The sequence below is a fragment of the Diospyros lotus genome, chromosome 12 (genome assembly GCF_014633365.1).
Source record: "Diospyros lotus cultivar Yz01 chromosome 12, ASM1463336v1, whole genome shotgun sequence".
Taxonomy (NCBI): Eukaryota; Viridiplantae; Streptophyta; class Magnoliopsida; order Ericales; family Ebenaceae; genus Diospyros; species Diospyros lotus.
This window is the reverse complement of record NC_068349.1, coordinates 22622967-22638246: the sequence shown is the minus strand read 5'-3', so window position 1 is coordinate 22638246 and position 15280 is coordinate 22622967. Positions and strand designations below refer to the sequence as shown.

General features: G+C 37.9%; 1 protein-coding gene across 1 annotated transcript; it reads right to left on the bottom strand.

Moving 5' to 3' along the window:
- Positions 1-9757: 9757 nt before the first annotated feature.
- On the bottom strand, positions 9758-10249 carry LOC127787574 (uncharacterized). Its single transcript, XM_052315637.1, has one exon. It carries the CDS (start codon positions 10247-10249, stop codon positions 9758-9760), a length of 492 nt encoding a protein of 163 aa, XP_052171597.1.
- Positions 10250-15280: the final 5031 nt, after the last annotated feature.

The following is a 15280-nucleotide window of genomic DNA, read 5'->3' as shown; positions in this document are numbered from 1 at the left end:
TTTTTTCTTAAAAACTATTGCTAAACCATATCATTGCTCTTATCCATCCCAAAATTTTCATTCATTTATCTCCAAGGAGAATCATCATAAATATCAAATGCGGAAGCTAGAATCGAACCTAACATCATAACATTAATCATAAATTAGTTCTTACATCATGGGAACATAAATTTCTTAACATGACTTAATACATAACATAAGTTCTCAACTAACATTAACCCTAAATAGGGTTCTACATCATCTTTTCTCAAATCGTTCAGAATTCGAAGTAGCAGAACTTAAATACATGAGCTACATAACATACATTCAACTCATCATACAACTCATCATGCACTTTGCTAAGTGCCATTTCATGCCTCATTCATCCTCATTTCTACTACAATCTCCATCTGGAACGTTTGAATATTCCAGGGACAAAACCCAAGTTAGATGATGAATCATCTAAGTAAGGGAACAAAATATTTAATGCTCATGTATGTATGCAATGCACATAACATCATAACTCTCACATTTGGGTCGACTGCACTTTAAGATTACTCGCCATTTTTACAGTCTCCCTACCAGACCTGGGTGTATGGGTGCACCCTTGGCAAAGCAACGGAGCCAGTACCTAATCCCAAACCCATACAACGTATGACCGTGAATCTCATCATGCTCATATGCACATTTCATAAATCAAACATGTAAATGCAATGCAATGCACATAACATCATAACTCTCATGTTTGGGTCGATAGCACCTTAAGATTACCCGCCATTTTTACAATCTCTCTACCAGACTGAGGCGTATGGGTGCACCATTGGCAAAGCAACAGAGCCAGTACCTAATCCCAAACCCATGCAACATATGACCATGAATCTTATCGTGCTCATATGCATATTTCATAAATCAAAACATGTAAATGCAATGTACATGACGTACTCTTATCAAGGCATGACAACATGATAAGATCGTTTACATAAAATCAGATTTTGGAATCGAATCCCTTACAATCAAGCATTTTCATAAAACTAAATCTAGTTGGGAAGTACCACTTACCTTCTCAATCTTTTCGGGTTACCTCAATATTTGTGCCTCGTCTCAATTTACGTGTCAACCTCAAAATTCGCACAAGTCACTTCAACTTAAGCCTCAAAGCACCCTAATCATCATATTTATTTACATAATATTAAAACCTATTTTTTCATAATTTCTTGTATTTTCTTTATTTTTCTTTCTATTTCTTCCTATTTTTCCTCAATAAACCCAAAATAAATATTTCTTAATTATTTTCTCAAATATTTCTCAATAATAATTCATAAAATAACTTTCCTAATTTTTTAGAATTTTTTAAGAAATTTTACTCACCTTTACTTAGCCCCTCAGGCTTTCTCGGTATGCGGGACATGCCTCAATTTTTGTGCGTTGTCTTGAAACACATGCTTGAACCATTTTTCTAGCTAAAATCTCCAAAATATTAATACAAAACTATTTCCTATTTTGCAGAATTTTTTGACATTTTTTTCCATTTTTTTCCCTATTTTTCTCTTTTTCTTTTCTTTTTTTCTTTTTCTTTCTTTCTTTCTCTCTTCTTCTTCTTCTTCTTCTTCTTCTTCTTCTTCTTCTTCTTCTCCTTCCCCTACTTCCTGGGTGAACTGCCTGTGCCATGCCCAGCTTCGCCCGCCACTTCTGCTGGCTGTCGCTGTGCCCTGGGTCGCCGCGCGCCATCACCGGCCACCCAACCGGCCTCCTGCGACCTTGTTGGTCGCTGTCGTTACCCGGTCATGCACCGCCCAGCTCCCTTGCCACATTGCCATGGCTGCTGGAAGCTTGCGGCCATGGCTGCCACTGGAAGCTTCCGGTCCGTTCCAGCCACCTTCGCCAACCACTGGCACCGTTGCAATTGTTGCCCACCACCATCCCCCGCTCACACTGCTGCTACGTTTGCTGCCATGGCGTTTGAAGCTTTCGGCCAACTCTCCCTCTCTCTTTCTCTCTTCCGATCTCTCATTCTTGGTCTCTCACAGCCCTCGGCTAAGCTCTCACAACCCCCCATCTCTCTCTCTCTCTCTCGGCTTCTCTCATAGCTCTCGGCCCTCTACACAAATACATACACACAACACATGTATATATGTATTTTACATCACATAATCAAATAATTCCAGCCAATCTCTCATCCTTATCCTTAACCCAATCTCTTATCCCAATGTTTTAATTGGTTATCCCTTAATTACAGTAAATTTGGCCCTTCACACGTGAATGTCATCCCTCAGTGTCTGTCATCCATTATACACTTATATATATTACACTAATATACTTAAGAGAAAATACACGTTTAATCCCCATATTTCATCCTTATTATCTTTGGAAAAATTCTTAATTTGCAAATACACCCTCAAACGTCCAATAAATTTGTGCTACGATACAATAAATCCAAAATTAATAATTCAAGATTTACTCGATAAGGACAATTTCGTCCCTGTGCCCTCACTGGACCTTTGCTTCATCCCAAAACCACTCCAGGGTTTATCCTTACATGAAACCGAAGCTCCCTCAGGGTTTTGTTTATTTTTTTGGAAGTCTCCTATGACAATTCGATTTTTTTAGCCTAAATCATTGCTGCATTTTAACTGTACCAAAAATCGTCTTGATTCTAATTTCTTTTAATACCATAAATCTTATCTCGGAATGCTCGTTGAGACCATATCATTTTCCTTAGACAATTACACTCTGGGGCATTCCCTGCAGTTGATTCGGCACTTATAACTATAAGAAATTACACTTAAGCCCCTATTTTTTTGATAATTTCACCTATAGCTTAAGTTAAAATTACTCTTGAGCCCTTCTAAAAATTTGGGATATTACAGTAGAGATAAAGTTTTGAAAAGGCAAAGTGATCCAAGGGTTGAGATTTATACAGATCAAGTAGCATGGATTGTGTTTCTTTCAAGGGTTGAGATTTACTCTCATAAAGAAAGATTAAGGGCAAGGATTTGGTCTTGTGTTTGAGATATCAAGACAAAGGAAATAATCTCTCAAAGAAAGAAAGAAAGAAAGAGAGAAAGAAAGAAAATTCAAGAGAGAAAGTTGGAGACATTGGAAGAAGTCTCCCGTAAGCTTGAGAAGGAAATGGAAGAAAAGAAAAGAGAAGAAAAGGAAAAGAAAGAAGAGAATAAAGAAAGGTAAGGGTTCTTTCTTGTGTGTGTAAATCCTTTTATTTCTTTTGATGGTGGCTTAGCCTTTTCATTTTTTCTTAGTTTGTTATTAAGTGGGAGAGTTGGAAGCAAGGGATTGGAGGCTAGAAGAAGCATTTCAAGTCCTAAAGCATCAAAAGATAAGGAATGACCCCATGTAGAGGTGGCCATGCAAATTGGTAAATATGGTTTATAAGCTTCTTATGTAGCATTTTCATGTTTATTTTTTCACGAGACTCATGCCCATGGGAGTAGAGGGAAATGGTAGGTTGATGCCTCAAACATTAGTGGTTGTGAGGATGAAAGAACCTAGCCTCATTTGTATGCACTTGGCATACATAATCATGTTTATATTCATATTTACATGCATTGCACACTTACTGAGATTTATAGCTCATGAGTTTTTCATCCTCACCTTGTAAGTCTTTCATGTGCTAAGAGGAAAGGGATTTGGGAGCTTGAAGCCTTGGAAGATCTAGTTGTATTTGATGTAAAATTTATTTTGTTAGTAATGGCTTGTTAAAGCTTAAGGGCATGGAGTGTATTTTATTTTGATGTTTGTTGTGTAAGCCTCATTTGTGGAATAAAAAGAAAATTTTGGTGTATTTTTTATGTTTATTTTTGGTGTTGAAAATCTAGAAAATTTGGGCTAAGAAGCCCAAGAGGAAAAAAAATAAAAATAAATGTGAAGGATGGAAGCTGGAAATAGCTGGGCTAGTAGGTGGCCACTAGGGGGCTGCAAAAGGTAGCAGGCGCGGCCCAGGGCGTAGGCGCAGGGGGTAGCTAGGTGCTCGGCAGGCACGGCACCCGGCCAGCTTGTGTTGCCAGTGCATCGTTGGGCCTCGGGCACGCCAACAGGCCCCGTTGGCCATTTTTTCTTAATTTTTTTGGAAATTTGGGATTTTGGGGGCATGTTTGGATTAAGTTTGGGCCCCGGAGGAATTTTTAAAATAAAAGGATCTTTCGGGCATTTTTTGAGATAAATGTCGAATTTTTGAAAAATTAAAATTTTGAGTTTTTTCTCGAAATTGGAAAAATCAATGGGTTGTTTGAAATTTTGAATTATATGGAGCTGGTGGAATATTGGAAAAGAAGAAGAAATAAAATAATAAAATGGGTGATTGGGCAAGTTAAATGGAAATTAATTTTAAGAGTGAAATTCATAAAACCCAATTTGCTAGTCGATTCTAGGGATGAGGGAAGGGAAGGACGAAGCCTAGTTCCCACCTAGGGCGTTTCGTGTTGAAACATAGTTCGCCTTTCACAATTGATCGGGTATGTGAGCAGTTTAGATGATTGTTCACGAGTGGCACTCGTAAGTGGGAGCGGGGCGTCACATGTCCTAAAAGTGTTCGAAGTTCAGGCTGGTGTTCTCGCTCTTGACATAGGCTTCGAGCTAAGTAAGGGATGACCCCAAGAGTGGGCGGCCTTGCGAATGTTTGGTAATATCGATGAATATATATTGTTTCTAGTACTAGTTGTGCATGCTCTATAGGTGGTCTAGTGGAGTCCTATGGCCATGGGGAGACTAGATGCATACTAAGGGTACTATGGGAGGTTATTGCCTCAAACATGTGGGTTCGAAGGGCAGTGATACATTTTCAGTCATGCATACTTACTTGTCATTGCATCGCATATATTATCTTGTTTACATTCATTTGCACCCTTACTAAGTCATTGTGACTCATGAGATTTTACCTCGTGTTGTAGATATTGCAAGTCCAGATGTAAGTAGCTAGTGATGATGTCAAAATGATGAAGTGGCGACTAGCGTGGTTGCCTGAGTTTTGTATGTTGTATTTATTCCCGTCTATATTCATGTGTTGAATGTATATGTTGTTGGTTACTAGATGATATCTAGTTGGTTGTAATCAGCATACTGTATATGTGATTATATAGATTTCTTGTTGTATGTGGCTTTCGTTTGGTGGATCCAAGTTTTTAGATTGTGTAAGGATTGAAAAGGAATTTCCCATAAATCCCTAGTATTCAATGGATTTTTGATATGTTATTTGTGCCTGAGTCACCTTTGGCTTGTTGTGAGGTGAGCTGAAGAAAGGTGAAGCTCACTTGGGTTTCAGGTTCCGTTTTGTTGCATTTTCTTTAATTATTTTGGGACCGATTCCTCGAGTGGAGCGAAGAGAAAGACAAAACCTAGTCCCCACCTAGGGCATTTCTTATAAAAACATAGTCCATCTCTTCAATTAGGGCTTGATGGGTGAACGATCCGGTCGATTGAACACTCGTGGCACCCGGTAGGTGGGAGTGGGTCGTCATAGTGCTTCAAAATTAACCGATTATAGAGTATTTATACTCGAGTCTATGTTTTCATTAATTGAGCCTGTTAGTCGAGTATGTTGATATGTGTTTTATATGGCTTATGAGTTACTCGAGTAATGCTTAGTCATACTCGAGTATACTCTACATAATCAATTTGTAACGGCCCGCCTCCCGAAGCTCCCACTAGCATAAATGATTCATGAGAGGGTCATTAATAGAGTGATATAAAAGCAACTTGAAACAACATTCCAATAATATATATTACGACCTCTCATTAGCAAGCATCATAATGAAACATTACCAAATCTCCCATTACATTAACATTAGGCATACACATTCTATCAAAACAAAAGTTACAACCTTGACATAATACATTAGGTTAGAACCACAAAACATATACATACACACTCTTAAGGCTTAAGACCCTAATTGGCTCTAGCCTCCCAACACAAAAGTCCCCAAGACCTTCTAGGTGAGCTCTGTACACATCTATCCACAAATGATCAGCCCCAGCTCAACTTTCCCTCGGCCTTATTTTTGCCTTTACCTGGAATGATGCAAAGCAAAAGAATGAGCCACAAGGCTTAACAAGTACACTAACGAATAAGCCACAAAGAGACCTAACATGAAAGAGGAGAGTAAAGCCGACTAAACATGCCCATTCTATGCATACAAGAACCCATAAATAATGTAAACGTGAACAATATCGGCACCCCGTGCCTCACATCCAACACCACAAGTGACTCTTGGGGCCAGATAGCTCACTCCTAGGGCTGTACTCCCTCTCTGTGCAACCCTTGAGGACAATCAGCTCCCACCCAAGGTCATAGTCATCTCATATACCCCGAGGTCGTTGGGGCTAGAAAGCTCACTCCTAGGGTTATGGTCACGAGTACATACACCCTTAAGGATAATCTGCTCCCATCCAATGCCTTAATCCACCCGCACACCATGCACAAGAAAAGGAATGCAAACATGCCCATATTATGCACATTAACCATAGGTTCATGATAGGTTACATATAAGCCAAACTCAATCGGTGTCGCACCCAAGAATGCCCATTCAGTCCCCCAAGATTGCCCAATATGATTTAAAAACCAAAGAAAAGCTTCCCAAAACAATCAAACCTCTAGGGAAGAAAAACTAGCAGCATCGATCGACAGATGCCCAACCATCTGCCGACCAATCCTTTTAAAAGAGGCAGTTAGTTGATAGATGCAAAGCCATCTGTTGACTAACATCAAATATAACTCACCCCCCATCCAAGATCATATAAAGCTAGCTTGGAAATCAAGGGTAACTAGGAGGAGGAGAGCTTGCCTAAAGTAACCTTTTGTTTTTCCTCTTCTTCTTCTTCTTCACTGTGTTTCTTCCTCTCGGCCAAACTCTCTGAAAAATCCTCTCTTTTCCCATCTCTCGATTTTATATGCATGGATCAAAGGATAGTGGAGGAACAATACGTGGCAACATTTAGAGGAGGCTTCCTACCACCGACTCCAAGTGGGTTTATCAGAAAGTGGCATTGGAGCTTATTCCAAAAACTCACTTCCGCTAGATTAAGAAGATATCCGGATGTCTAGGCCTATATCTAGATAGGAGAGGCTTTAATGAAAATCGAAGGATTCTGGACAGATTCGACACCCTTCCAAGTTTTGGACATAACTCTCTCATCCAAACTCCGATTGAGGTGATTCAAGATGTTATGGAAAGAAAAGAGAAAGACGCACAACTTTTATGTTTTAAATTATTTGATATTCGGGTTGAATCAAGGTCAAAATCAGGTTAAAATGTGGAAACCGCAATGCTGAAACATGGGCTATCCGAATGACATGCACCTATCCGAATGAAACAAGCCTCATTTGGATTACTTACCCCTCTCATCTGGATGACACTCACAAAACCTCAAAGGAATCATCCGAATAAGCCTCTAATCATCCGGATAACCTTCTAAATCTACACCATCTATCCGAATGGATCACTAAAGCATCTAGATATCACTCATAACCTCAAAAAAAAAAAAAAAAAAAAAAAAACTCATTCGAATCAACTCCCTCTCATTCGAATACAAACTAACCCATCCTAATGGCTCACTCAACCATTCGAATACATGACTCCAATTCAAACACAACTTTTATAACATTCGGATACTCCAACTTATACCCTACAATTAATTAATGAAAGCCCAAAACAACATATATACACATATGCCACGCCTTGACACCCAAATACTTAGAAAATAATCACCAAAAATAATATGCTACAGATTAAGGTTAACCAATTCAATCCTCAAAGCATTAAACAACATTGAATAATTAAATTCGGATCATTACAGAACCACTTTATGTCACGCGTACTGCTTTTATTATCTTTATTTACTACACTATATTTACATTTTATTTTATTAAAGTTTGTTTTACAAAGGGTGAAAAAACTTAATTTACCCATCTCTTAAGCTAATTTTTCTCTAAAAAATAACTAGTAATTTTCCATTTCCATACCTAATTTCTCATCCCTCGACTACACCTAACACATACATATGGGTTTATCTATTGACTAAGGTATTTCTCAAACTAATTTACCATAAAAGTGTCAAGAGATAAATAGGGATAACCCAACCAATTTCAACCCTTATTTTAGCTTTAATCTAGTTGAAAACTAATTGAACTCGAATTCATTTTGTTGCTTATTTTTCTCTCAAATTGACAAATGAAAATTCTAACATTGACTTCAATGATTTTCTACAAGAAAATCAAGTCAAGAACTCGTTGAAAATTAAAGAAACACCATGTTGGAATGTTGTACCCCTATTTTCATTTATAACTTTTTTTCAAGCTATCTCAACCAATTTCTCCTTTTTTTTTCCCTTCTCCAATATAGCCTAGTTGCCAATGATGAAGCTCGACTTGATAACTCTTCTTTTACTTCTTCATTTCTTCCTTTTTTTTCTTTCTTCTTTGTTCCTTTATTCTTCTCATTCTTTCTTGGTAATGGCCTAATATATTCACTATAAAAATTTGCAATTAGCCCCCTAATTTCCTCAAATTCCACTTCACTTTAAATAATCTCACACAAACCCCAATTTAATCTCATTTATTTCACTTAAGCCCACAAAGTTTTCAAAACTTTCTTAAATGCCCATATAATTTTTTCCATTTTCGCCTTACACTTCTTATCTTTAACTTTCTCAGGCCTTCAAGATTTCTTAAAATATTCCTAGGTCCAATATCTGAGGTTCACTTGTGCCCATCTTTAAAATCTCCATTATCGGAGCCCCTTAACTAGTCAATTTTCTTGTTTTGTGTAACTGTGAACTTTCAAGTCCTTTGTTCAACCCAACCTTATTAACCAAAAACACATATTCACTCGGGTTTAGCTTGTTTTCCCAAAGTCCTTTCTAAGATTTCGATTTTGTTAGGTCAGGATTTCAGTCATTAAAATACTCTTCCAATTCTGGGATCAAATCCTATTACTGAATTTGCCTTGAGTTCCTCATTATCATTCCATACTTACATGTCACTTTTTGAGCTTTGGGGTTATCTTTGTTACTAATTCAGTACTTTCTCAACTCTTCAAACCATTATTCCTCAAATCAACTCCTTTTGACCCTTGGTTGTCCTCATTGATTCTCAAATTCTCCTTTAGCCATGTCTTAAATATCAATTCAAAGCGTGTAGTATGGCATATTACAATTGTTAACAACATAAATTAAACAAAGAAAATAGCATTATAGAATTGGAACTAAATATAAAGTTTGGTATGGCTATTGAAAAAATTGAAAGTTCATTTTAAAATTGTTACTAAATTAAAGTTTATAATTTTTTTGGGTGCAATTTAACCAGTAGAAAGTGTTCTCAAAGAGATATATAACCCTAACATATAATAACAAACACATACGACTATTAAGTCATCTTGCCAATACCACCAAGTCTTCTAAATGGCACTACATATTTTTGAAAGGTCGAACACCATTTTTCATCCATAAATTGCAGTACTAAATGTAACAAGCAACGGCACGAAATTGATAATAAGACCATTATTATAACTGTATTATATATTTGAAGCACTGTGAAGGAAAATACTACATACATAGCCACACACTTGATCGAGCAGACTATATATATAGAAACTCATCTCATACGTACGAAGCCTGATCAAACTTCAGCACACCATGTCTCAATCAACTCAAACTTGGACGATAAATTTAATTAAAATCAAACATGAACTCTTGGTGTATATATATATATATATATATTAAAAGTACTCTTTGTCTTTGGGTTTGTTTATTATGGGAACCTTATTGTTAATTAATCCGAAGTCTGGGAGTAGTACTGGTCGCTTTTGGAGGAGTCCTTGTCCTTCTTGTGCCCCTTATTAGCCTTGTGTGGATGCTTCATCTGCCCGTGCTGTGGCTCCACCTCTTCGGAGATGTTCAGATGGACGCCGGGATTGTTGGCGGAGTAGTTGCCAGCGAGCATAATGGAGTTGTTGATGGACTGGAAGTTGCTGTTGACGTACGTCCCCGGGACCTCTTCTTCTTCGCCCTCGCCGCCGCCCAGTTGGAGGGAGGACTTGTCGTCGAGCTCGCCGCGCATGGAGGCGCCGGTGTTGGTGCCGGCCAGCGTGACGACTCTGACTCCCAGCTCGTCGTCCGCGGACAGCGGCTGGTCGTGCCCGCCGCGGTTGCCGTGCAGGTCGGAGAGGCGGCGGGTGAGGCTGGAGATCATCTCCCTTATGCCGTAGTCCAGCTGCTTCTGCGTCCGGGCGTCGGTCATATTCACTGGTTCCGGCCGAGCCATGATTGATTGAGTTGAAGATAGATATAAATTAAAGATGAATGGGGTACGTAGTGGGTGCAGCTTTAAGTTGGAGATTGGGTCTGGATTTAAAGGGGAGAAAGCTATCAGACACTACTGCTGCGTATGCCTTGCTTGCTCCTCAATAAAAGCATTTTTCTTTTTTTGGGTTTCCTTGTAGATTAATAGAAGGATTTCATTCATCTTGTCTTGTTTTCTTCCAATGACCACACATTTAGAAGAAAAATATGGGACAAAAGTTATTTATAACTATAAAAATGTAACTATCTAAGTATATATCCAATCAAAAAATTATATAAAAATTTAATACAAAATAGAGTGATCAATTAAAGATTGTACATTAAAGAAAAGCAAGCCCTAATTAACGCCATCACATGTTTGGGGTAATATTTCTATAAAAAAAAGAAATTCATAATATAATATAGCTTTGGTTTACTTTTATTTCTCCCATGCATTCATTCCACTAAAGAAGATGAAAAAAGAAGCGAACAGAAGGCATTACTTCGTCAAGGGTTTAGCACTTTGCCTTTAGGACTTTCATGCTTTTGTCTCTCTTAGCCATCAAAGCTTGGAATTAATTAAAATGTATTTATATTTTTCTAAATGCAATTCATACAAAATAAGGATAAAATATTGACACTACGTCAACCAGCTGACATGGTCTGAGTATCATCTGGTCACCTATACAAAATCCTAAATTTTTGAAGCGAAGTCATGCATCTCGATATTATTATTATTATTTTTTTATAAAAAATTAGAGTTATTTGATAAATTTTAAATTTATTGTGCTATCTGCACCCAATAAAGACACGTCTACCATTTTGACTCACGCATATTCAAGTTGTAATTAAGTAGTTATTGCTCACTTATATTTCTATTTGCTTGTAATCCTTTGTTGAATTGTTTAATACATTGAATTGTATTATAAATTTTAATTATTGTATTTCGAGAATAACACTAATCCTCAATAATCATTTGTCATCTAGACACAAACGATAAAAACCTAACTCTTTGTATTTTTGGTATATGAATCACAAAAAGAAATATGGTCACAAATTAAACCTTTAACACGTTCTAACTAGGTCTTGTTAGTGGAAAATGTCATTCACTCAAATATCAACAATGCATGAGCATATCTCGCCCCTAGGGCATAGCTCGGATGGCTAAGAATGAGCTGTGATATATCGGTGTCTTCTCGATGGATTGCGAGTTCGAACCCTAGTCTCCCCGAGGCACATCTTGTGATTTATCTACTCCAACGAAATCAAGAGACTAAGCGCTGGGGGGCCATCGTAAGGAAGGGTCATTCCAAGCACGAGCATATCTTCGATCCCTAGGCAATTCAAAACTTAGGGAATTTGACTGCTACCCAATCCTAGTTCATAAAACTTAATTTGTTGGACTCATATAAGTTAATTAATTAAAATCACCCTATATTTTATATGGAACCCCCTCGAATTTTGTCCTAGTGTGCCTTATGTGAATACCCCATACTAACATTTGGCTAGATTAGGATATTTCAAATTCCTTTTTATTACCATCGCTTGTGTCAACCTTCTAAATAATTTCCTAACAAGATGGACAACATTGATGACTCTCCAATTGGAATGTACACTCATTCATCCTTTCATCCACGGGAGTTCTAGCTCCTATCTTAAAAACACAAATTTTATCTATGTTTTGTTAATAGAACATGAAACATTTCTTTTAATGATATTTCAATTGACATTACAAAAACATTTTCAAAACTGCATTCAAACATGTCCAGGACAACACATATAACCTTCCTCAGCCATAAGAAGCTTTCTTAGCCCTAACTCGAGCAATCTAAATTTAAAATTACCAATGGAATTAACATAACAATGTTAAATATTCTTTAATTTCAAATGATGCTATAAATTACTCTATGCCTTGTCAACAGGTTATGTCAAGTGGTATATCATATGGTTGAGGTATCTTAAATCATGCTTGGGAGGAATCCTTCCTAACTAACAACAACCCAAGGTAGAGAAACTGATAGTGGGAACCATACGCTTTCGCCCAGTGTTGGTACATCCTCCATCCCATCGTCCACCTATTCATTCATCATCGAGATGAACCCCTTACAATTATTTATTTCCATAAGGGTAAATGCATCTCCGCTCTACCATGGATTGTACTCCAAGAGGCCACACACACCATACATCAGCACTTTCAAAGTTAGGCCTTCATCATCACTACCCCATATAGCCATGGGATTATCCACACCCACAACTAAACCCTAGGCACGTGGGTTGATACAACTATTGGCTCTTCGTAAGTATTTTGTATTTAATAAATTTTTTAACTAATGAAATTTTGTTTTCACATCTATGCACACCAACAAAATTTTGTTTGCTAAGTTTAACTCTGAAAATGTTTTGAAGATAGAAAGTTAAATACATAACTTTAACTAAAATATCTTAAGAGTAAAGCTCTACTATAAAAGAATTAATTGAGGAAGTTAGTTCATTAATTGAGTAATATACCTTTCACTTGAGTAAAGTAAAAAATTAATCGAGTATTAAACTGAAAGCCTGTATTCGAGTGATGTTCCTTCCAGCCCAATGGGGTTGATCAGACTGGTTGCAATGGCAGCAGAGAGTCACGATTCGGCGATTTGCGCGCTGGGGATGGCTAGCATCTGTAAGCACTCTGACGCTCAAGTCAATAGGGATTCAGAATTTCAGAGTGTGGGTAAGGTTTGGAAAAAACATACCTTGGCCTGTGATCAGGTTGGTTTATACAGAGATGAAGGTACCTTGCGTGTCGCCGATCGTCATAGAAGGATAGAAGGTCGAGATGTATAGCAGTGATAGGGATTATCCTCCAGGATCTTGGATTTGATAAGGATTATGAGCTGATGAGAATCAGTGCGCGAGTTGTTTGGGGTTAATGGAATATGTTACTGACGCAAGAATCTGAGCTTAGATGGAAACATTATCCGAGCTTTTGGGCCTAGATGTGACTTGGGGACCTGGCTAGGTGCCAAGTTGTGGGTCGACCCAATGGATTAGTACAGTTCAGAGCCCTTCCAGGTCGGATGTTCTCAGGGGCAAGCATCTGAGCTCAGAACATAGCCAAGGTGGTGGTAATGCTTTAGTTTGCTTCGACCTTGGATGGAGTTTGCTAGAACCAAGCTTGATAAGACTGAGCTTAATGTGGCCGAACTCAGTAGTTCTAGGGGTGTTTTTTGAGGTACTGACAAGTAGCACACACGGTCTTGAGATTTGAGATATCAAGTCTAAAAGAGAGGGCGTCGTGAATAGATAGAGAGGTGTTTAATGCATGCCAGGCGACGTGATAGGTGCCACGATCTCTATGGGAGATTGACAACGCTTGATCTTTGTCCATTGGATGCATTGGACCTCGATCTCGATCATTGAGTGATATCTATATAAGGGCATCTATAGTCTATTTTCTCGCTTTTCTATTCCACTTTCTGCATTCGTAGGATGTTTTTAAACTTCCATTCTTCTGCGAACTTCTTTTTGCTATATTGCATTCATCCTTGATCGTTAGTCAACTTTCGTCCTCGACACTTCGTCGAACATCTCAGGTAATTCCTCAGATCTGATGTGTCCTTCCTTTGCACTTTCATTTGCCGTTGGGGTTTGCCTATTATTAATCATCATTGCGAGATCAGGAGAGAGTTTGGGTAGAAGAGTGAATATACGATCGTCATAAGGGGACTATTGGTGTAACGACCCTTTCCTTGATAGTCTTGCTAGCATAGGAAATCTGAAAGGAGGTCGTTAAAGTATAGGTACAAGCACAACTCATATTGACACAGGGGCATCCACCTAAGATACAAAACATCATAATAAAAAAATATCAAATACATTCTTTTGAATTCATTAGACCTTAACATCCTTTTAGGTTACAATGCCCATAAGATACAAAATATCAAGGCAAGAATTAAAATTTTACGTCACAACTTAATATATTATTTCCCTCAAAATACCCCCAAGATCCTTTGGTTGGGAGAGCCTTGTACACGCCTAATCACACCCCATTCGGACTAGCTCCTTCCTTCACCTTACCTTTATTTGGAAATATAATTAAAGAAAGGGTAAGCCACAAGGCTCAACAAGTAAACAATATATAGCAATTAAAGAATGCCAAGAAATGAAACATGAATGAATCGCTATCTTCACATGGAATATAAAATTTCAACATGATTCACACACATATATTTATATTTTCTCATCATGCCTCTCGATTCTTTATTTCATGCCATGCAATGCATAGAAGTATCATGTACCATCTTGTGGACCATTATCCACCCGTAGCCCAATCTTATGTTAGGCATGCATTATGAGCTGAATATCATACATCATAATGTGGACCATTATCCACCCGCAACCCAATCTTACATTAGGCACGCATTATGAATCGAAGCTTCCATAGTAGGTAAAAGCCCTCTGGCTTGCTAGGATATCCTCTCTCTCGCATACATGAAATGCTATGCATGTGCCAATCCTCACATGCCAAAAATATTGGTTAATAGCCAAAATAAGCATTTATTGACATTATTGGGATTTTTGGATTACACCATGTACTTATTAACCATTCATGATTAGTGTTTAATTAACGTTGCTCCCAATAAAGTAAATTTTCCCACCATTCGAGTTTATCAATTATAATTATGATATGGTGCAACATCATATTAATGACTTATAATAGCAATGGGAGGGAAATCAAAGTATCAGAAGAAAGGATAAGCTACCGATGGTAACGATTGATCGATAGATGAGAGAGATTTGTCAATAGGTAAGGGCTAAAACAACCCATCGATTGACAGATGGATCATGATCTGTTGACTAGCAAAACAAAAATTAGGAATCAGTCAACAGATGGAACAAGTCTGTAGATTGCTAGAATGCCAAACCATGATTGGTCGACAGATGAGATAGATTCGTTGACAGACAGAATGTAAAACTCTCAAGCTAAAGACAAGAATAGCTCAGTCGATCAACAGATGGAAGGAAATTT